We start from the raw sequence: 23115 nt of genomic DNA, 5'->3' as shown, positions 1-23115 counted from the left end.
GCCACTTAAAAGAAAGAAAATGTGAGAAATGTAGCAAGCATTAACATCTGTTCCAGTCTGGCACTTCACAAGGATTCCTGTCCTAAAAACAAAAATAGGCGCTTGGTTCTTAATGGTGCCCACCTTTAAAGGTGGAAAAATCAAAAGTTATCTAGTTACTCCTTTCTCGTGGCTTTTGAGCTAATTGAAAGGAGCAGATCAATACAAGTGCCATGCCTTTGTTAAGGAAAACACCTTTTCAGAGTGGTATAAGTGAACAACATGGCAATGTAGTATCTGACTTCTAAAACAATAATACTAGATAAAATAGCATGAAAAGCCTCTGTGAAAGTCTGCTCAGTGAAATAAATTCCTGAGGCAGCTTACAAAAGACATATATACATATATGAGCACATGTGTCCATACATATATATGTGGATGTTGTGTAAGTTTGCCATCTGACATAGGAAGAGGATAAAGAAATTTCAAAGGTTAACTAAATTCTTCTTTACCTCGGGGTCGCTGTTTCTCTGCATCATAGATCATTACCACTTCAGTAACCTGAAAAAAAGATAAAAAGGAAATTCTACTAATGATTTTATCAGACAAAATTTAAGATGAACCTGATTTTATCAGCCGAACCTTTATCAGCAAGATGAAGTGAAGTATAAAAATATCACTGAACTTTTCCTGTGGGATCCTTGATGCTCTCTTAAGTTCTGTTTCCTTGCAGATGTTTCATGACCAAACTAGGTGACAACATCAGTGCGGCACTGCACTACACCAGCACTGACGATGTCAACCTAGTGTGGTAATGAAACGTCTGCAGGAAAATAACCAAGCTCTGAGATCACCACAACCCCACCGTTTAGCCCTAAGCTACAAATATAATCTTCTATCATGAACTTTTGCTATGTGGCTAACTGGGTCAATGTTCACAAATCAGTCTCCTTCCTTCAAATGGGGCTTTGGTATGAAGGACCATTCCATGGCTTGCTTCCTTATACAATAATGGTTCCTGCAGATTTCCCAGCCTGGCTACTTTGATTGTCCCTTACCAAGTGTGAGAAAAGAACCTTGGCTTCAGAGAAACTCCTGTCAATATGAATCAAAGCCACAAATACATAGCAGGAAGGTATTGTGGGCATATTAAAGAGACTTCGGTGAAATCCAGCCTTCCCATTGCTGCCTCCAAACATAGTATACTAGCACTGGAGCTGCCATAATAATTTCTTATTAGGAAGAAAATCAAAAGAAAACAAACTTCTTCCAGCGTATGTCTTACAAACTGAGGCCAATCCCCTTCTATTTGAATTGTCTCACTTTAACAGTAGAAGTATGCTGCCATTACTATTATTACTGGTACTGAATAATTATGAATAATCAGCCATTTAAACACCAACAGGACAAGGCAAGGCCCCTCTTGAGAATCCGGTACATAATACTACTCTGAGCCCTTTGAAAGCATTCAACAGATGTGGCCATGGTTAATTGTGCTGAAGCAGCAGAAAAACATCTTATTAAAAAAAGAAGAAAAGCAGGTAGCTCTGGGGAATGAGGACCGATGCCTTAACCAGACGAAAAAACAAGGAACACTGAATACAGTATACTTTACAATATGTCTTTGTAATTATTTTAAACAGGTAATTCAACTCCCTAAGGTGACAGACAAAGCCTGTTAGTCTAAGTAGCTGTCACGCAATAACTATCTTTACTCACCTTTGATTTGCTTGTGTATTCAAGAGGCAATTTAGAGACTGCTACAGTGTGATGGAGAGCAGGGAAAAATACAGAGCTCCCGATTAGACTTTCTTTTACCTGGAGACAGCATGCTTCCCTCAACTTTCAACCCCATTTCCCAAGCAGCCCTCTTTCTTTCACACCCTATAAAAGAAGCTGAACAATGTGCGGAAGAGCCATCGCTCAATCCCAACTTTATACTTGAGTTTACCTGTGATTCTTTAAATCAGAAAAGGGTTAGGATTAGTTTGTAAATAAGAGGTGAATATTTTCCCCCTATTTAGAAAAACAACAACAATGAACTTCAGTTAAAAAAAAAAGAATACATATCAATCTAAGATAAAGGAAGTCAATCAACTCTTCTCTGCATCTCAACCAGTATCTGCTACAGCAAAAGGCCCTCTCACATAGAGAGGCTCTTTTGTTGAGCACCAAGAAGCTACTTTTTACAAGGGGAGGCTGAGCCTATGCGGCTGGAAGAACAGCAGCAGCGCAAAAGATCATTGGAAAGAAGGGAACATATTGATCATTCAAGGGCTTTTAAGGAACATTTGTCCTAAAAGCTGCAAATTTCTCCCTAGGGAGGACTTTAGACCCAAAGGACAACTACATAATGAAAAGGAAGAGGCAGGGTGAGGTTTTAGTGTTAATCTGAAGACTGTTTAGTTGCCTTGGTTCAAATTACCAAATGGAAATCCTTCTATTGTGGATTAATTCCCTTTTGGGGCATACCCAATTATGCCTTGACAACTGTCTTCTCCCAAAAGGAAAGTCAAGTTTCTGATTCAGCTGGGCAAAATAGTTAAAAACACCCCTTGATTCCCTTTACTTATACCTTGTCTTTTCTGTGAGTTCAAGGCAATTTACCTCAGGTCTACCCTGATTTTACATCTGGTACTAATTATTGTACTTTGTGTGAAGTGGGTTAGGCAAAGGGAAAAAAATGATTGGACTGAAGTTATTCAAGAAGTTTCACAATCAAGTGCATAATCTAGTTCTCTCCAAGCTCAGCATCCTAACCACTATATTAAATTGGCTGTTTGTCTATGGAGATTCTCAGTCATTCAGATCATGGTTGTTCCAAAGGTGCTTTTTCAAGAAGCAGCTGGGTTTTCTTCATTTTTTCTTGAAGACATTTTATTTCTCATTCAAGAAGCTTTCTCAGTTACAACAGTTCTGACTTCTTTAGTCAGAATGGAACAAGCTTCTTGGATGAGAAGTGAAATGTCTTCAAGGAAAACAAAGAAGGTCCAGTTGCCTTTTGAAAAAGCACTTTTGGTACACTGGCTGTTTTATTTTGTCGAAAGCTCTTAGACGTATCACATAAAACTTAGCGAGATAACTCAATTCATATCTGCCAAGGTTCTCTAAAATGCATTCGTAAGCTTACCCTCTCTTAAAACTAATTAAACTTACTACAAATAAAAATAAATATGGTTCCAGGCTGGCAAGATGTAAATGGTCCTTTTTGCCATATAAACTATTTTAAAGATACAGCTACAGGAGGCAGCTGTTTTTGCCCACTATATTACACTAATCCTTTTCCATATGAGCTGGCTCACTATTTATTTTCAAGAAAGTTATCCAATAAACCTACACTGCTAATTTCTTTCACATTGCCCTTTTAAAAATGTACCTGTAATAGTTCTGTAATTTAGACTGCATATGTAACCCCAAAGAGAAGGAGCTTTAGTGCTTCTGTAAAGTATCACTAGTCACCTTCCTAAAGATACTTATATGCTGCACTTGCTTTTGGGGAGAGGATTCGGTTGGAGAGTTTACCACCACAAAATAATAAAAGTATTTTTTTAAAAGGAAATAGAAAACATAGTAATAGCTCTAGTTTCATCAAACATTTTTCTCTGTCAGTCATAATTTTCTAAAACGCCAGAGTATTTTCTATTCTGGACTTTATTGTTGACATGCCCTAACAGTAGCTTCACATTGTGAAATAATCCATGTTTAAATTACAGTTTAACATGATGTCATGAATATGATGTGATTATCATGGTTCAGTCATGTTAAGCAAAATAAACCACCTAATGGCTGAGTGGTATAGTGAGCAAACAAGGCATCTCACTAAGTGAAGCTTTTTTGATAAGAAGCAATAGAAAATTTACAGCGTATATACTCTTATCTTTACCTGCCACAATTATTTTTATAGGCTTTGTTGATTTAATAGAATCCTATAATGAAAGCTAATAGGTCTAATTCAGTATAAATACTAGATTAGCACAGAGGGACTGGAGTAGAGAAGACAGCATTTGTAAGACTGTGACTCCTCCCATACTATTTAATATTGACATATAAACCTGGTTTCCTTCAGAGTTTTGGACTGTATCCCACACCTTTCCCAAATGTTATTGCCAATTGTGAGGGATTACGGAAACTATGCTGCATAATATTTAAAGGTATTTAGACTAGGAAAGGCTATTGTATTACATACAAAAATCTTACAAATAAAATGATAAACTGCATTTGTCTATGTAACGAACTACTTTCACTTACCTATTTTGGAAAGAGGAGAAAGAAAGAAAGAAAACTAAGGGATGGGGTGAGCAGAGGAGGAAAGTAATATAACCCAACGCAAGGTGTGTGAATATTTAATGAAAACTGAACAATCTTGCCAAAGAGGCAATGAAAAAGTTGTTTGAGGTGGGAGGCAGAGTTTTTATTTTGTTAGTCAGTCCTGTTTATGCAAAAAGGCCAGAAACCCTGAGTATTAACAACCAGGACCAAGAATAGACTACCATATTATAATACAATACAATCTCCTTATATTCCCATTATAAATTTCCCAGTTTGCTATCTTTCAAATATGCTGACATATTGGTGTCTGACAAATATGCTGACCCATCACCTGTAAACACTAGGGCATTAAGAGTCAAACTTGGCTAAAATGTAAAAATCCAATCCAATCCAATTAAAAAAAACAAAACAAATGCATCTGCAAATGATCCAAGGTAACAATTGCAAATTTTATCAATTTTTATCAATTGTATTGTTGTCCAAGCAGAAAGTTACCGAGTCCTTATTAAAGGCTTCAGGTTGTTACTTAAGATACTGTTTATCCATTAACTCTCTCTTCAGCAAAACATTATTTCTGCAGCAAAACCACTGCTGAAATCGTATGAAAGTAAACAGGGGTGGGATTCTACCGGTTCTGTCCACCTCTGTGGAACTGGTAGTTCTGAAGAGCAGCAGACAGAGAGCATACATAGAATCGGTTCTATGTCTGCTGCTGTTTTGGCCCACCCGCCCACCTGGGCTCTTACCTGTCCTTTATTTCCTGCTTTTTCAACCACAGGTGCTTTGTGTGACATAGCTGCAGTTGAAAAAGCAGGGGAAAAGGGCTTTTCCAACCGCTGCGCACTTGCACACAGTGCTGCTCAGCTGTCCGGGCAGCTAAGCAGGTCGTAAATTGCACTCGCGCAACTCAGAGCGACAGAACCGGTAGTTATACCAGTCAGATCCCATCCCTGAAAGTAAACATGTAACAAAGCTTTGTAATGTTGCAAAATTCTACTGCCAAATTACATGGCGTCCCGTTAATAAAAATGTCAGAAGAGGAGAGCAAAAGCACAAGCTCAGAAATTCTCAAACAGAATAAGTTAGAATGAAGGGCTTTTGTAAACTTAAGAAATATCTTTTTTTTTTTTCAAATGAACACCAACCAACCACAATCTTATTTAACTTATTTATCCCACCAAATGAAAAAACTAATATTTTAAAGAGTTAGAAGGTGAAGGACAACACCCCTTCACAAAATAATATATTCCATCACAATAACTCACCACTCCAAACTTCTTGAAGTATTCCCTGAGCTCCGTTTCGCCACAGTTGTGAGGGATCCCACCAACAAAAATTTTATGGGACTTGCTATCACTCCTGGATCCTTTCTACCAACAGAAAAGGGAGAGTTGTACTGAAATTAGGATTTCTCTATTTAAAAAAAAAAGTTATATATTTCCTTTCATGTGGAAGTTGGCAAGAATATTTCATCTCATGCTGGTGGAGCTGACAGCTCTAAAATATTTAAAACTGAATGAATGGATGGATGGATGGATGGATGAGTAAAGTGTTACCTTGCTTACCCTCAAGGCATTTGAACTGAAATTTACCACATATAATACATAGAACAAAAAAGACAGGGAAGGAAAGAACTCAGCTATAATAGCTTATGCATAAGAAAGCAGTCACGGAAAAGACTAAAAGGTTGATGAATAGAAAGGGCAAAGCAGGGATTCGTAGGACTTCAGTGCTGTAGAAACAATGGCAACACAACTGGGAGAAAAAAAAAGGATGAAACCAATGATTTGAAGGAGAACAAAGAAGCATTAAAGGAGGCAAGAAGTATGATTCAGAATCGCTTTGAACTTTGAGGCGGGTGGCTAATAAATAAAATAAATAAAAATGATTCAAGTTGGAGAACAGTTAGATAAACACCTACAGTTCATTTACCCTGCCTTACTTAACTGAGTTACCCTCTCTGCCTTCACAACTCTTCATGATATGGACCCAATCTGACTAAAGTAAATTCTCCTATAGAACCACTTGGTCCTCTGAGGATATCGTCAACTTTACAAAACAAATTTTTGCAAACTAGTATCAGTGGCAAATTCTATTATGGATTGGTAGGTCAAATGGAAGACCAATAGATCATATAACCTAAAAACAACAGGCAGGAAGTTAAGAAATTTTTATTCAAGAATATTTTTTTGTCAGTGCATCTCCTGGTTTGTAATATTCATTCATTTTTGCTGGAATCAACACGGTAACAGTTGTAACCAAAAGTAACTACTGATCCAACTGTATTTTTCTATGAGTTTTCTACTTTTGTTTTGAGAAACAGTTTAGAATAATATCTGAATGGGAGATTTCACGCCTACCTGATATTCAACCTCACAAAGTAAAATGAAAACATGCATCCACCAAATGCAGTTGAAATTTCAGATTTTGTTTTTTAGAATCTGTTGGAAACCCTGTGAGTTACTTTTCAGCAAAATGTGACATCTCATCAGCTAGGTTTACTCCTGAAAATTCCATTTATTTTTAGTTGGCACCTCTGCATTTGATAGGGTGCTTACAAGAAAGCCTCTTGGTCTTGGGAGACAACCACCACATTTCAATGAAGATACCAAAATGAAGACAAATTTATGAATATGAAGCAACATGAAGACACTTCCTTACCCATCCTTCCTTTGGTCGTGTTCTCTCAGGCTGCATTCCTCGAGGGGTACAGGGTTTGGGATCAATCTGTAGAATGAGGGCAAAAGTGAAGAGAGCTTACTGGTACCAGCATTTGAGAAAATAAGATAGCATATTAATTCCTGCCACCTCACTTTCAAGATGGTGGAATCAAATTACATATTAAGATGTTCATATGATGAAATAATGGAAAGCACATGGGTCAGCAGTGGTAGCGGCATGTGCAACTCAGCAAAGTTATATTATTCTCCTAGAGAAAACTAGAGAAATGTGACACAAAAAACCTCCCTCAATTAAAGGACGGCTTTATTAAAAATAATCTGTTAAAATGTCACCTTGGAAAGGTCACATGCCAGAGGAAAGTAGGAAAAGCTGGAGGTGACCCAGTACAGATGACATTATAAACCAAAAGAAAAAGTTTCTCTTTTTAGAAGCTATTGGGCCTGAAATGGTATATGACAATGTAGTACACAATCACTGTTGAGGTTTAGTAACATTAGTAGATCCAAACTCTACCATTGTATTTACGTTGATGATGGCTAACCCAGGAATTTAGAATGTTGCAGTAACTCCCAAAATAAGGAGGGAAAGGACAATAATTGAAGTCATAAAGAAGTGATTTCTTATATACACTTATTAAACCGATTTATATCACTGCCCAAGTGATGAAAGCAACTCTGGGCACCAACAGCACATCAAGACAATAAAAATGTTAGCAAATAATAAAAAACTACAATGGTCACCAAGGAGAAACTCAAATAAAACTATCAACAAAAAACTCTCCATCTAATGTCCCAACCTCAGGTCCTGGAGCAGATTATATTCAAATAGTAGGGGCGGCATGTAAAATAAAGCTGAGGTCTAGTAGGTCCTAGTCTCCAGTAGAGTCAGGATTCAGCAAAGACATTATTGCTCAAAAGGCATTATTTAATCACATTCATGTTAAGAGTCAATTGGACACGCAGTTGTATTCCTGTACCCAAGTGGAATAACTTACATTTCGGCCATCTAACGTATGGGGTCTGCTGGCCAGGACAGTTCCCACACAGTTGGGATCTTTGAACTTGACAAATCCAAATCCTCTTGACTGATTTGTAGTCTTATCTTTCATTATTACACAGTCGACAACTTCCCCATATTGGGAAAAATAGCTACGGAGGGTTTCTGTTAAACAAAAAACATGCTTTGTTGAGATCAGTCTGTTAAAAATAAAATTTGGACCAATACGGAAATAAAGGCACCCCAGGTAGTTTGCAATTTTACAGGAGGATATTCTCAGGTGTAAGTGAAGACATGCTTCTGGGGATGAAAAATACAATATGTGGCCCTCTGGTACTCCTTTTGTAGTTCCAGAGTCCTCCCCATTGTTGGACCAAATATTTGCCTTTTTCTTCTCCCACTCCCCATCTTGCAAGCTAAAAATGCCTTTGCAAATTTTAACCTTCCTGTCAAGTATCATTCAGAGTATGGTGTTCAACACACTGCAATAAGCCCAGAATGACTCGAGTCAACCAGTTATAAGCCCCTTCTCTTTAGGACAAAGAGAGCAACATATAAAATAGTATTACCTTGAAATGGGTTTCCAATCACTCGGGGCTAGAGAAGTAGTGGAGCTCTGTTCAGAATAACAAGGTCAACTGAAGGGGGATATGATGGTGGTGGTCAATGGGCCAATATACGCAAGCAGGATTTTAAAAATCAAGGGAAATTTCTGAAGATTTCTGTTTGAGCCCTAGGAAGACCAGCCTACCTATCACTTCTTTCTGTACCTTAAAGGAGAACAGAGGATGCAGAACCATTAATGAATGGATTTTGGGGTTGTGCCATTCAAAAAGAAACCACAAAAGGCCAAAGACAAGTCCTTCTTGGGATCTTGTAAGGTGCAGTGTCCTGCTTTCAACTGGGAGAAACTCATACTTTTGATCATGAGATAGTTTTAAGTTAAGATGTTCAGGACCAATATAAGAGGCAGATCAATTTACCTTGTGTGGTGCTCCAATCTAGGCCTCCTACAAATAGTTTCCTGAAATTCAAAGAATAAGTTAGTTAATTATTTCCCATTCCAAACATAAAAGATTCTCAACAGCAAAGCACTTTCAGTACTCATTATCCCAAAAGACTGCCTGAGTGGTTTGTAACAATCAGCACGATGGTAACTGTTGCTCTTAGATTAAATGGCTTTTCTGTTGTGATGCTTGTCCTCTGGAATAGTATCTCCCCAGAGATTCATTCTGCTTTCACCTTAATGATGTTTCAAAAGTTGTTGAAAACCTGGGTGTTTTCCCAGGCAGTCACTGAACCTTTATAGGGTTTTTTGGGTTGTTTTGCTGTTTATTTTTTATTGTTCTTGCTTTTAAAGTGTAAATCACCCAGAGCCTTTTGGAGTTAGGCAGCCCCTAAATTACAAACAAGCAAAATTTCTTTTAAAAAAATAGCTAACAAAGAAAAAGAAAAAAAGGCAGTAGGGAAAAAAATGATTTGGGCACCTGTTCTAAAAGTTACAATTGTATGATTAAAGAACAGCAGTTTATATACTTTGCAGAACCTGAAGTCACTGGCAAGGGAAAAGTTCTTTTCTAAATTTATTTATATTATGAAACATTTTTTAAAAAAATATGGCAAGCCAGCAAACATGCATGAAAGTACTATAGCCAACATCTGCTGTAAGATTGCACTGATAAAATATAGCAAATATGAAATAATACATTTTGAGTTAATAGACACTACAAAGAATTCACTCTGAGTTAGATATTTTTATTTCCATTTTACAGATTCCCCCCACCCGCAAAAGGTAGCAATTTGTCATTTCAACCAAAAAACTTCCAGATGGGCTGAAGTCTGATCTCTTACTAATATTGTCAGTGAATGTTTTGGAAAACCATTTTGGCAAACTAAATGTTTTGCTGTAAGTGTTTCATAAAGCATCTGAGCTTTGGGACTTGAACCATATCCAGAAAATTGTCCAGTAACATGTCATTTACTAGAAAATGGTAGTTCTGGAGAACCCCAGATGGTGAAAGTCAGTTCTTTACAGATTCTACTGCATTAAAACCTCAGTTGCACAGTAACACAACAGTGTAACTTGAGCACTGCTGACATATGATCATGGTAACACAAAAGCTGTGACTCGGTATGGTTACTATACCAATGGAACAATTACAGGCAATTAACAGCAGCCATTGACTATTATCAACAACATGCCATAGGGGGCAATTATCATCTTATGCAATTTCCCTCTCTGCTACCTTATTAGAAATGCATTGTTCATCCTCCTAGTGTTTTCATAAATATACACAATTTTATTTACTATGCTGTGAAGAAAAGCACCTTCAATAAGAAAATTACATTTTGCTTCAAACCTGAAAGTTCTGCCAAACTATTTCAGATGAACCCTGGCAAACTTGAAACAAAAACCAAAATAGTGTTGATGGTTCAGAAGACATAAAAATTTAAGAGGAGTCCCAGAGTGATTTTAAGGTTCAAGCACGGCAAAGCTGATATTCATTGCCCTCTCCTCCTCCTCCCTCGTTTGTCTACCCACCCCATCTTCTCAGAATCTTCTCTCTTCTGCTTCCCCTCAACCACTGATAACCCAGCACAGCCCCATATCTGCCCCACAATTTTGCCTCACACCCCCATTCCTCCCCCCTGGTCCCTTACTCATCCCTGCTGCCTGTTCCCTTCCCTCTCTTGTAGTAACTCCTCTGTATGGAAGGAGAAATTACTCTTACAGGTAGTCCGCAACTTACCTTATGACCACAACTGAGCTTCCTGTTGCTAAGCAAGAGAACTGTTAGTCTTGCCCCATTTTATAATTTTCTTGCCTCAGCTGTTAAGTGAATTACTGCAGTTGTTAATAACATGGTTGTTAAGTGAATCTGGCTTCCCCATTGACTTTGCTTGTCAGAAGGTCGCAAAAGGCGATTAAACGATCCCAGGCATAGCAGCTATGATAAATATGAGTCAGTTGCCAAGCATCTACATTTTGATCATATGACCATGGGGATGCTGCAATGGTTGTGTGAATGGTCATTAAGTCACTTTTTTCAGTACCACTGTAACTTCAACTTTCTTTCGTTTTTCCTTGAAAATGTTCTGAACTGAAGGTTCTTGGATGCGAGCAAACAAAGAAAATCCAGTTACTTTTTGAAAAAGCACCTCTGGGATTTACAATGGGAAGTTAAGGACAGCAAGCCCAATCCTGTTCACTGCTGAAATCCAAACTATGAAATGGCAGACAGATAGTTTCTAGCCTCTGCTTCAACATGTCCTATAAAAAGTAAGGTCATCACCACCCTTAGTAACCTTGGTTTTGGTTCCACTCTCAAACCATACATTCAATGTTGGGGGAAAAAACAATATTTCCATCTGTTTATTGCAATTTATGACTATTACAGGTAGGCCTTGTCTTACAAAAGTTCACTTAGCAACCATTCAAAGTTACAAAAGCACTGCACTGAAAACAGTGAGTTTTGACTATTTTTCACACTTACAACGGTTGTAGCATACACACGGTCATGTGATCAAAATTCAGGCACTTGGCAACTGGCAAGTATTAATGATGGTTTGCGGTTGCAGTCTCACGGGGTCAGGCGCTCACTCTTTGTGACCTTCTGACAAGCAAAGTCAATGGGGAATAAATAAATAAATCTCAGCTTTTGTTTCCCCCCCCCCAAAAAAAAACCCTCCCCCATGTAGTAGTCCCATTAATACATTGGCACAACTGGTGAAAACAAGGCTGCACCCCTTTATTATTTTTTATATAATAACTCAAGGTGGTGAACACCTTTAATTCTCCCTTCCTCCTCCTATTTTCCACACAACCACCACCCTGTCAGGTGAACTGAGCTAAGCGAGAATGACTGGCCCAAAGTCATCCAGCTGGCTTTCATGCCTAAGGGGGGGACTAGAACTCACAGTCCTCATTTCCAAACTGATGAAGCCTCAACCACCAGAACAAACAGGCTCTCGTTTTAGAATTCAACTAAAGGAAGTTAGGGGAGCTTAGTCACCATATAATTTAGAATTTGCCAGCTAGGTTTTGGACATCAGAGATACATTTTTTTTTTCTTGGACAAAGAGGCAATCTATCTCCCTAAATGAAATTGCCTTTCAATTATCTTCTACACCATAAAAATAAAATCCAAGCAGGAGCCCTACACCTATTTTTCTGTAATGACCTCTGAAAATATGCTGAAATCCAAGAGTTTAAGGGGGCATTAAGAAACTAATTTAGCTACGCTGACTGTATCGATTTTAATTAGAAAGCTGGGTATTGCCTTCCCTTGTGTTTCCTACACATTTGCCTTTTCCCAATGAACTCCTTTATATAACTGGAGATTTGGCTTCAATATGTAATAAGCCATTTTTAATTGAAACCTTCCCTCTATGCAAGTCAGCAGGGTTATGCAGCCTTCCTTTGCGCTTCGGAATTGGCAATAGGTTTCTTGAATTCTGAATTTCTGAGCACTGGAGATAAAGATCTTAAGGGACCTATGTTTTCTTAGGAGTAGAGGGACAAATCCATGATAGGTGAGGTGAGAACTTTCTATCTGGACAATTTAGGAGAATGGCAGGAGATACAGTCTGGTATGAGGTTGTTGTCTGTTAAAGGTAGTCCTCAACTTACAACAGTTCCATTTAGTGACCGTTCAAAGTTACAATGGGATGTGAAAAAGGACTTATGACCGATTTTCACACTTATGACCGTTTGGTCATGTGATCAAAATTCAGATGCTTGGCAACTGGCTCATGACTATTGCTGTGTCCTGGGGTCATATGATTCCCTTTTGCGACCTTCCTGCTAATGAAGTCAATGGGGAATCCAGATTCATTTAACAATCATGTTACTACCTTAACAAATGCAATGATTCACTTAACAACTCTGGCAAGAAAATTGGTAAAATGGAGCAAAACTCACTTTACAATTGTTTCACTTAGCAACCTAAATTTTGGCTCAATTGTGGTTGTAACTCAAGGACTACCTGTATAAGTATTTTATGGTATCAGCTTCTAGGTAGTTATCACATAGAAAACCCTTTATGCCTAGGAACTGGCTATCTGAGAGGCTGCCTTTCTCCTACTGTCTCTGCCCCTAAGATCCAACAGAATGGGTTTGCTTCAGATACCACCTATTTAGCAATACTATCTGATGGAATCTAGGAAGAATGCCTTCTCTGTCATGGTACCTGACAGAATGGAAGGAATGGTGTCTCCTGGGGGTTTGAAAAATCACAACCCTGCTATTCTTCAAATGAGTCTTCAACACCTGACTTTTCCCTCAGGTTTTGAGTTAGATTAGCATCTATGTCCACCTGATCAGAATTAAACTAGATAGTGCACAGGACATTTTATAGCAAACTGTAAAAAGAACTGAAGTCAGGTTAGCATGAAGAACAGTGATTTCATTCTCAAAATGCCTCACAAATCTAGCTTTGTAGTTCTAACTTTCAAATTTTTGGAGGAGGTAACAATAAGCTAGCCATCATCTTTTTAGAGTCCATTGAATCCTAGAATGGAAAGAATCTTGGAGATCTAATATACCCTTTTATAACCTTAGCAACTTTAAGTTGTATGGACTTCCAACTCCCAGAATTCTCAAGAAGGAGCATAGTGGCTGGAAAATTCTGGGTACAGAAGGCCACACTTCAGGAAGCTTCCAAGATTGAGAAACATTGATCTTCTCTGCCAGATATACTTGTGGCACTTGTACCACAGTACATTGGTACTGTGCATTTTTTAAAAAGATAAGTGAGGTGTGAATGGTCATATTCAAGACCTTACACTATTTGTGCTCTACTTATTTGTGGGGGGGGGAGGGGGAGGGAGGGAGGGAGAGAAAGAGAGAGAGAGAGAGAGAGAAAGCAAAGTTGGGTCAAACCTCTACAACATAGCTTGCCCATCCATGTGTAAATAATATCCACAAGAATTGATTTCTTGTACTATAATTGTAAATGAAGTCTCATAAAGCTGCCCAGCTAAAAGTGATCAATGAAAAATGCCATTTGTGCAGATTGATAACTGGATGCTGTTATCTCTCCCCTCCCCCCAAATGTTACTGCTAATTGCAGTTTCCGTGTTCAGAGAACACACAGCAGCAACAGTGATGGGCAAATGCTGCATTTAGGAATCCAAGCTATCCTTCAGAGAGAGTAGTAACTTTAAAATAGATTTGTCTACTATTTCTTCCTTTGTTTTCATAAGGCTATTGTATCAAAGCCATCATGATGTTGTTGTTTTGCTTAGGATGCTTTGTGGACCCAGCCATTATAGTATGCAAACTATAGTTTAGAAAAATATAATATGTGTTGTGTGGCAGTATTGCATGAAAACGAATGACAAAAGAAGCAGAACTACTTAGCTTCTCTTTTGGCTCAGTTTCCTTTGTGAAGTGGATAATTGATTGATACAAAGTGGGAGCAGTTTATATTAAAACATCACTAGCAGATTCCTTCTTCCAAAGCTTCCTCAGTAAAAGCTTTATATTTTAAAGGGATACAGCCACACAACTTACAGCTGATCTGAGCAACATACACATTAATATAGCAAAACCTGAAAGGTTAAACCAGTTCTTTAAAAAGATAATCATAGCTAGGGAGTACATTCATACTACAAACATATCAAATATAAATCTACGAGATCACTTTCAGTTCAAGAAATCCAAAGAAGGCCATTTGTAGCTCTCTGGCCTATCATCAGAGCTCATTTGTACTTGCCAAAAATGAAGGACTGGGTAAATCCAGAAAATAGATACATGGAAACATGATGGAATGGTACCATTGATCTTAAAGAAGGCAATGTTCTATTTGCTCCTGAAGAAGGCTTCCCCAGTTGCAGGGAATGATGCCAGCTGTTCCTCTATTAACAATGCCCCTTAAACAAAGTCTTTAAGAGAGTGCTGTCTGTGCAGCTGCAGATGTACTTGGATAGGCTGAACTTTTCAGTCTAGGCTTTGGTTCACACTGCCCTGATCATCACAACGGAAGTCCCCTTAAGGAAGTGCAATTCTTTTGAAACTATCTGATCTTTCTGCAACCTTTGATCCTGCCACCCAGGGCTCCTTCTGGTCAATTATGCAAATTAAGAGGCACTCTTATGTAGTTACGGTTCTGATCTTACTTGCAGGGACGATATCAAAAAGCAGTACAGGTAGTCCTCAACTTACAACCACAATTAAGCCCAATATTTCCATGGCCAACTGAGACATTCGTTAAGTGAGTTTTGACCCATTTTACGACTTTTCTTTTCAAGTTGTCAAGGGAATCACTGGCTTTGTTGTGACTACAGGGGAGGGGGCTGCAATGATTGTAGGTCACTTTTTTCAGTGCTGTTGTCATTTTGAATGGTCACTAAATGAGCTGTTGTAAGTCAAGGACTGCCTATATCAAATGAGCATGCTACCATGTGGACCGGCAGCTGCAATACAAGACAGTAAAACGCATTATTTTACCTTCAGTATTATTGAAATATACATGAAGATACTGGGAATAGTGAGCAGGTATTTTGGAGCAGGATGTCATTAACACGTCAAAGATTATTATATTTTTCCACGATATCTGAATCACCGCTTCTCCACAAAAACTGGAAATGGGCGTTGGTATAATTACCTGAGAACGGCCTTTCTATCTACGCTGCAAGAGAGTCCAGGATGGGTTAGACCTCCTCCCTGTGACGACACAGAGCTGAGTCTGCCACTATATAAAAACCAAGCCCCTAGCTGGCTCTCCAGCTTTAGGTGAAGATACTTTATAGATGTAGAGTGTCTACGGAAGCAAAAAAAGAATTAGAAACAATGCCCCCCACTTACCAGAACCGGATGTAGCAAGGGTAGGGCTGGACTCTCTTACAGCGTAAATAGAAAGGGCGTTCTCAGGTAATTATACCAATGCCCATTCTCATCCACGCTGCACATAGAGTCCAGGATGGGACATACCAAAGCCTGCATGTCCATGGGAGGGTCATCGTCTGGTCTGCTTACTCCAATTGCAGGACAACCCTCTGGAGCACCTGTCTTCAGAACGCTGCATCCGCCAAGGCAAATGAGTCCAGACGATAGTGACGGATGAAGGGTGACTGAGATGCCCAGACCCTGCAGATCTCTTCAAGAGATGCCTGAGTGGCCCAGGCGGCAGAGGTCGCTGCGCTTCTGGTGGAGTGAGCCGTTAGGTTCTTGCGCACCAAAAGGGACAAGGTCTGGTAGGCATTAGAAATACATGCCCTGATCCATCTACTTATAGAAGAGGCCTTGCTCCCCAAGGAGTTTGGAGAGAAGGAAACAAACATAGCCTGTTTTTCGAAACGCAGCAGTATGTTTGATGTAGATACGTAGGGCTCTCCTTACATCTAACGTATGCCACTTACGCTCCCACTCATGGTGTGGCTGAGGGCAGAAATCTGGTAACACAATGTCTTGAGCACAATGGAACCAGGTATTAATTTTTGGGACAAAAGTAGGATCTAAACGTAGAACAACCATGTTCTCACGAAAGGTACAGAGATCCTGTCTGACTGAGAGTGCCATCAGTTCCGACACTCTCCTGACTGATGTAATAGCCACTAGAAAAACCACCTTAAGGGTCATGAATTGAAGTGACACTAATCTGAGGGGTTCAAACAGAGGCCCCGAAAGGACCTGCAACACCTTAAGGAGCTCCCACGTATGGGACGCTTGATCCAGTTGACGTCGATCCACTCTGCACATCGAGACCTCTACACTACATTGCAGTATGAACAACTGGGGGATGGACGTTGGAAGCCCCCTTTAAAAACCTACGAACTGATGGATGATGGGATAGGGAAGAATAGTTTTCCCAGGACAGCATGGATGATAGGGCCACCACCTGGCAGCGGAGGGTGTTAGGCAAGAGCCCTTTATCTAACCCATCCTGAAGGAATAGTAACACATTAGCTACACATGCTGAGGTGGTATCACGGTTTTCCTTCAAACACCAAGTGCAGAAAACCTTCCAGGTGGCATCGTAAATGCAAATCGTTGAAAGTTTACGGGAAGCCTGGATGGTGTGGATCACCCTATCAGAAAGGCTAGAGTCCCTCAGATGTTGCCACTCAAGCGCCACACGGTCAAGCGGAACCACTGAGGGTCCAGATGAATCAAGACTCCCTGATGGAGGGAGATCCTGTTGGCCGGGATCCTCTACGGTTGGGCTACAGACAGGTTCTCCAGATCGGCAAACCAGGCTCTCCTGGGGCCAATGTGGTACCAGGAGAATCAGCTCCACCTTTTCCTCCAAGATCTTCGAAATGACTGCTGGAATGATAGGAAGAGGGGGAAAGGCGTAGAGGAGACCCGGGGGGCCATCTGCTCCGAAGCGCATTGGTCCCCTCCGCTCCCTGAAAAGGAAATCTGGTGAAAAATCTGCTTACCTGAGCATTTAGGGGAATGGTGAAAAGGTCCACTGCTGGTGTTACAAACCTGAGCGAAAGATCCCTGAACAGGGAAGGGTGGAGACTCCACTCCGAATGGTTGACCTTACCAGTTGGCCTGGGTGCTGTCGACCCCTAAGATGTGGTTCGCCCTGATGGAAAAAGATGCCTCTCCACCCACCGCCAACGGGAGTTTGGCTTCTCTCCTCAGGGCCCTGGACCTTGTCCCCCCGTCGGTTGACATGTGCCTTTGTGGCCACATTGTCCGTCATCACCAACACGTGGGACCCTGCAACCCTGGTCTGGAAACATTTCAGTGCCAGGAAGATGTCCCTGAACTCTAGCCAATTTATGGGGCAGGTCCTGTGTACCTGAGATCAACTCCCTTAGGCTATCTTGCTGGCCAGAGGAGCCCCCGCAACCATGCAGACTGGCATCCGTGGTGAGCAGGATTCTGTCCGCTTCTTTGAACAGATGTCCCTTCCAGACTGCCACCACCTGAATGAGCGAAGGATCTGTGGTGGAACCTGAACCCTGGAGGAAGTATGGCTGGTTCCTGCTCGTTGAAATGGCAGTAGGAACCACTGAAGAGCCCAAGAATGGAGCCGTGCCCATGGGATGATGCCAATGCAGGAAATCATTTTCCCGAGGAGTTTGGACAGATGGGACAAGGGGACTCTGCACTGCCGTCGAATCTGAAGGATGATCTTGTTAAGGCTTTCGCCACAATCTGGGGAGAGAAACACCTCGCAAAGGGACGTATCGATGATTGCACCCAGATGAAGTAGCCTGGTCGTGGGAGAGAGATGGCTTTTCTTGAAGTTGATAGAAAACCCGTGATCCTGTAGGAGCTGTAATATAGTGTGGAGGTCTCGATGTGCGGAGTGGATCAACGTCAACTGGATCAAGAGGTTGTCCAGGTAACATTGGATTCTCACTGGAGCAGCCCAAAGCGAAGCCACCAATGCTGCCAACACCTCGGTAAAGACTCTGGGAGCCGATGAGAGCCCGAAAGGAAGGGCTCAGTACTGGAAATGCTTGTTCTGGTAACAGAAACAAAGAAACTGGTGGTGATGGGGCCAGATGGGAGTATGGAGGTAAGCCTCCGTGAGGTCTATGGAAGAGAGGAGGTCGTTCTCCCGAACGCTCTCTAGGATCGAATATAAGGTCTGCATCTTAAAACTCCTGTATGGAATGAACCTGTTCAAAAACTTGAGGTCAAGAATGGCTCGCCACCCCCCACCCCCCAATATCTTTGGGATCATGAAGAGCCGAGAGTAGAAATCTAGCCCTCGTTGATCCACTGGAACTGGTTGTATGGACCTTATGTCCACGAGATGTTGGATGGCTGATTCCATAAGGGCCTGTTTGAACTATCCTGAAAAATAGGGCAGCCCACAAAAAAACTTGGGGGTGGTGAGAGGAAGTCCAGCCAAAGACCTGACCTCACTATCCTGAGCACCCAGGCACCCGATCTGGAGGCAAAGAAGGCCAGTGACCTCCGATGGGGGGGGGGAGGGGGGGAGAATGGGCATTCACTTGGAGTGTGGGAAGGAATGACCTCCTCCTCCTTGAAAGGGCCGTTTACCTGTATTCTGTTGTTGTCTGCCTGCCACCTCTAGTCGTTGCTCCTGGCACGGAGGGAATCCCCTCTAGTTTCAGGAGAAGCGAGTGTTGGACTCAGCCTGGGAGGAAGAGGGACGGAAATACAGAGCTGGACGATAATCCACCCTCTTTCCTGTTGAAGAAAAAACCTTTCTTTTGGCCCTGGTTTCAACCAGGTATGATTCCGGGAGTCACCAAAGAGCTTTTCTCCAGCTCATGGAGCCGATGCCAACTTCCACTTTTGGCAGGAGTCAGACTGCCAATTTCGCAGTCACAGGAGCCGCCTCACTGCCACTAAGGAGGCCATGGCCCTTGAGGCGAACTTGGCCTATGGCCACCCTGGATGATCTGACCTTGAGGGGGACCCCAAGGAGCCTGCTTAAAATTGGGCCCAGATCTGCTCAAATCCTGAAGACAGAACTCTTCACATGCATTATGGCCGATTGCTTCCAAAATGGCTGCTCGCATGTGCGCTGGTCCCAGGAGAATGGCCACCTAGCCTTGATTGCTCTTTAGGCTTCTGCAAGCCCTGAGCAGAGAAAACCAGCAAACAGCTGTGTCAGGCAAAACAGCTGAGAGGCGCTGAAAAGAACCATTCCAACTCACTGAGGAGCAGCAGCCCAATCATGATGGGGAAGGCTGCGTGGGAAGTTCCCTGAGTGCTCCCCGTACTTACAGCCTCTCGAGGGCAGCACTGAATCCTTGACGCTGCAAGAGAGCGGGTCCCCGCTCTCCTCATGGCACAGCTCCACCGGAGCTCTCGGAGCTATGCAAAAAGGGATTTTCTTCCTTCCTTCCTAGCTATCTTCTGTTGTGAACACTCTGACTGCTTCCAAAGGCACTAGCTCAATAGACAAGAAGCTGAATCAAAGCTGGGGAGCCAGCTAGGGGCCAGCTTTTTATATAGTGGCAGACTCAGTTCGATGACGTCACAGGGAGGAGTGTAACCCATCCTGGACTCTCAGCGCAGCGTGGATGAGAACATTACAATCCTTCATGATATACCATAACAGAACCCAAGAGCAAGGACTTGCTAGTGTGACTGGAGTGATAAAAAGCCTTCACAGAAAAGTTTTTTGAAAGTCCTGAGAAGTTTTATTCCACTCAAAGATAGTCTATTGCCATTATAAATTACTTACACTCTCCCCACATAATGTATGCAATTCTTTTATCGACTTCCTTCAAAATGTCTATTTTACTTAATAAAGTAAATCATTGTTATTTATATTCAGCATCAAATGCTAACAGTGTATTATCTAATAGGGTTGGGGTTATTTCTTTCTCTTTATAGGAAATTCCTATAAAGAACAAACTGCAGGCCTAGTGACATCAAACTGTCTTGGGCTTTCCAGCAGGGAGGGAAATACATTATGGATTTATTTTCCAAGTACAATATGCTAAAGGAAAACAAAAGTTGCACATTTGTTCCTCACTTTTTTGCAGAACAGCAGTAAATCAATTTCTCCATGGACTGCCACTTAAATTAATCAACACAATTTTACAAAAGGGGAGGGGGGGGTGTTAGGTCATCATAGTGTTATGATTACTATCTGTATTCTAAAGGGTGGAGCACAACCAAATGTCCTTTTGTATCATACCCATTTTCAATAGTTTTAGCTTCAAAGAAAGAGGATATAGTGTTTTGGGACTGGATCAACTGGTAAAAGGTGAACTGGATTTGATAATGTGATATTTACTCCAAACACATCCTTTTTTACCTGCCCAACCCACATGTGATCAATACTTTCCAAACTTGGTTTTTTTTTAACACCCCCCCCCCCAAAAAAAAGTTTATTTAAAGAATAACTATCATGTTTCAAAACCAACAGGGCTTCCTGAGATACAACAGCTGTGGGTTTGTATACAGTGAACTTAAGTGTAACAAACAATGAATTTTCAGTTCATCTTTCTCCCTTGCAGCTTCTCCCAGATCTGTTCCAGAAAACCCTCCTCCTCTCCTCACAGATTTCAGGGAGTCATGGAACTTCTGGGAGAGTCAAATCCTTTTGCAACGAATGGCAGTCTAAATCTTTTTCAAGTATACAAATGAAAAGAAAACCAGGATTTTACTAATGTTTCAACAAGAAAAAATTGAATTCACAGCAGGATCACTGCAATATGATCTATTTGGGGCTGCCCTTGAAGACCATCCCAAAGTTAGAATGGCATGCAGTGATGGTGCCCCTAGCTCATATACCTTTTGCACCAACTGAACTGGCTCCCAGTTTCTGGGTGCAATTCAAGGTGGTGGTTATTACCTTTAAACCCTAAATGGCATAGGATCAAGTAGGTAGCAGGTAGCCTCTCCCAAAGAACATCTGCCAGTCTATCAGACCAGACAGGGTAGGCATGCTGCTAGTGCTTTCTGTAAGATGTTGCCATCTTATGGTACCTAGGAAATATACCTTTCCTGTAGCAGAGCTGAAAAAGCTTCTTGGATGAGAAACTAAACATCTTCAAGGAAAAACAGTTGCCTTTTGAAAAAGCACCTTTGGGAAAAGTCAGCAGTAAGAATCTCAGTCAAAATGTTCATTTGACAGAGCTTCAGACTGTTAAAAAGATATAATTGAACATAGCAAGTATAAACCATAGCAAATACAGCTTCATGCTTTTCAAATACTACAGTGACAGTTCTAGTCCCAATAATCTGGCAAAGTAAGTCTCATGAGCATTAAAGCAAGGCAAGTTAAATTCAGAATAGACCTCAAAGCCAGCAACATAAGCCAAGAGAATCCCAACACACAATGATATCAAAACCTCACAGGTGGGGATGCCAGATGTCCTTCAGTAGCTTCTGAAAAGAAATTTAAGTACTAGAATACCTAATTGTGTGTTAGGTTTTTCAGGGCAGATTATTCAAAACGAATTTAACTCAATACCCTGACTATTCTCCCAGGGATTGGGGGCAAGTTAGTTGCCAAGCTCCCACTTGATGGAGTTTGTGGATTAATTTGCTTGTTAAAGCACATTAAAATTAAGTTTTGATTCAATCGAACACAAGAAAACAGGAAACTGATGATTTCAAGTTAGGTTGTTTTTCTGTTGTTGATCTTGGGTCTTTCTGCTCTACCACTTAGTTTGATTGTATCTGTGAATCAGAATCAATTTTAGCATAAAACTAGACAACTCAGGCTCATTGTTTCACAGATATTTCTTTAACCTCAACAGAAAAATGGAATCACCAAGAGTGAGTAAAAAGCTGTAGGAACCGGAGTGACTTCTGACTTTCTGCTGGCTTCCCCATTGAATTTCCTTGTAGGAATCTGTCAGGAAGCATAGGAAACCATGGAATTTGGACACATTCTGGAAGTCAGTCCATTTGAGTACCCTATTGTTCAAAAATTGTTTCTCTATGATTAACCATTTTGCCCAGTTAAAAGGTCATGACAACAAGAGTCTTAGTAGTATATACCCTGTAGATCCAGTTTGGTGTAGTGGTTAAACTACTGGCCTAGAAATCAGGAGGCTGTGAATTCTAGGCCAGGAAAACCAATTGGGTGACTTTGGGCCAATTACTCTTTCTCTTAGTTTACCTCACCTCACTAGTTGTTGTGGATAAAATAAGAGGACGCATGTGTGTTTGATATGTTTACCATCTATTTGTAAAAATAATAATAAAGGCGGCATTAAAATACAATAAATAGTAAAAATATCTGATTTTTTTTAAATACAGTAGTCCTCGACTTATAACAGATGAGCATTCAAAGTTACAACAGCACTGAAAAAAGTGATTTATGTCCATTTTTCACACTTACAATCGCTGCAGCATCACCATGGTCACATGATCAAAATTCAGTCGTTTGGTTACTGACTCATATTTATGATGGTTGCAATGTCCTAGGGTCATGTGATCACCTTTTGCAACATTCTGACAAGCAAAGTCAATGAAGAAATCAGATTTACTTAACTGGGTTACTAGATGTTCAACTGCAGTGGTTCACTTAACAACTGAGCAAGAAAGCTTGTAAAATGGGGCAAAACTCACTTAACAAATGTCTTACTTAGCAACAGAAATTTTGGACTCAATTGTAATAATAAAGTCAAGGATTACCTGTACCAGGAATGAGCAACATGTCATATAGCAACAGTTAAATTCAATTCCCAGCAGTCTCAATAAACAATACATAGCTAATATTGGAGGCTGATGGAAGATCAGCCAAATATGTCTGAGGATCACACAACAGGATAACCCTGTTGTTA

General features: G+C 40.7%; 1 protein-coding gene across 3 annotated transcripts in view; it reads right to left on the bottom strand.

The window, feature by feature from the left end:
- DAZAP1 (DAZ associated protein 1) overlaps positions 1–23115 on the bottom strand; it is a 57962-nt gene that overhangs the window by 22931 nt on the left and 11916 nt on the right. For all 3 annotated transcript variants that reach the window (XM_026699077.2, XM_026699076.2, XM_087922718.1), the window contains exons 2-6: positions 8910–8950; positions 7925–8091; positions 6910–6975; positions 5514–5618; positions 492–540 (exon numbers count right to left, since the gene is read on the bottom strand). In XM_026699077.2, coding sequence (XP_026554862.1) covers positions 492–540; positions 5514–5618; positions 6910–6975; positions 7925–8091; positions 8910–8950 — 428 coding nt within the window. The remainder of the gene's footprint in view (positions 1–491; positions 541–5513; positions 5619–6909; positions 6976–7924; positions 8092–8909; positions 8951–23115) is intronic.

The sequence above is a fragment of the Pseudonaja textilis genome, chromosome 1 (genome assembly GCF_049901715.1).
Source record: "Pseudonaja textilis isolate UNSWEBS1 chromosome 1, rPseTex1.2, whole genome shotgun sequence".
NCBI lineage: Eukaryota > Metazoa > Chordata > Lepidosauria > Squamata > Elapidae > Pseudonaja > Pseudonaja textilis.
The sequence above is the reverse complement of the archived record's forward strand: the minus strand, read 5'-3'. Positions and strand labels throughout refer to the sequence as shown.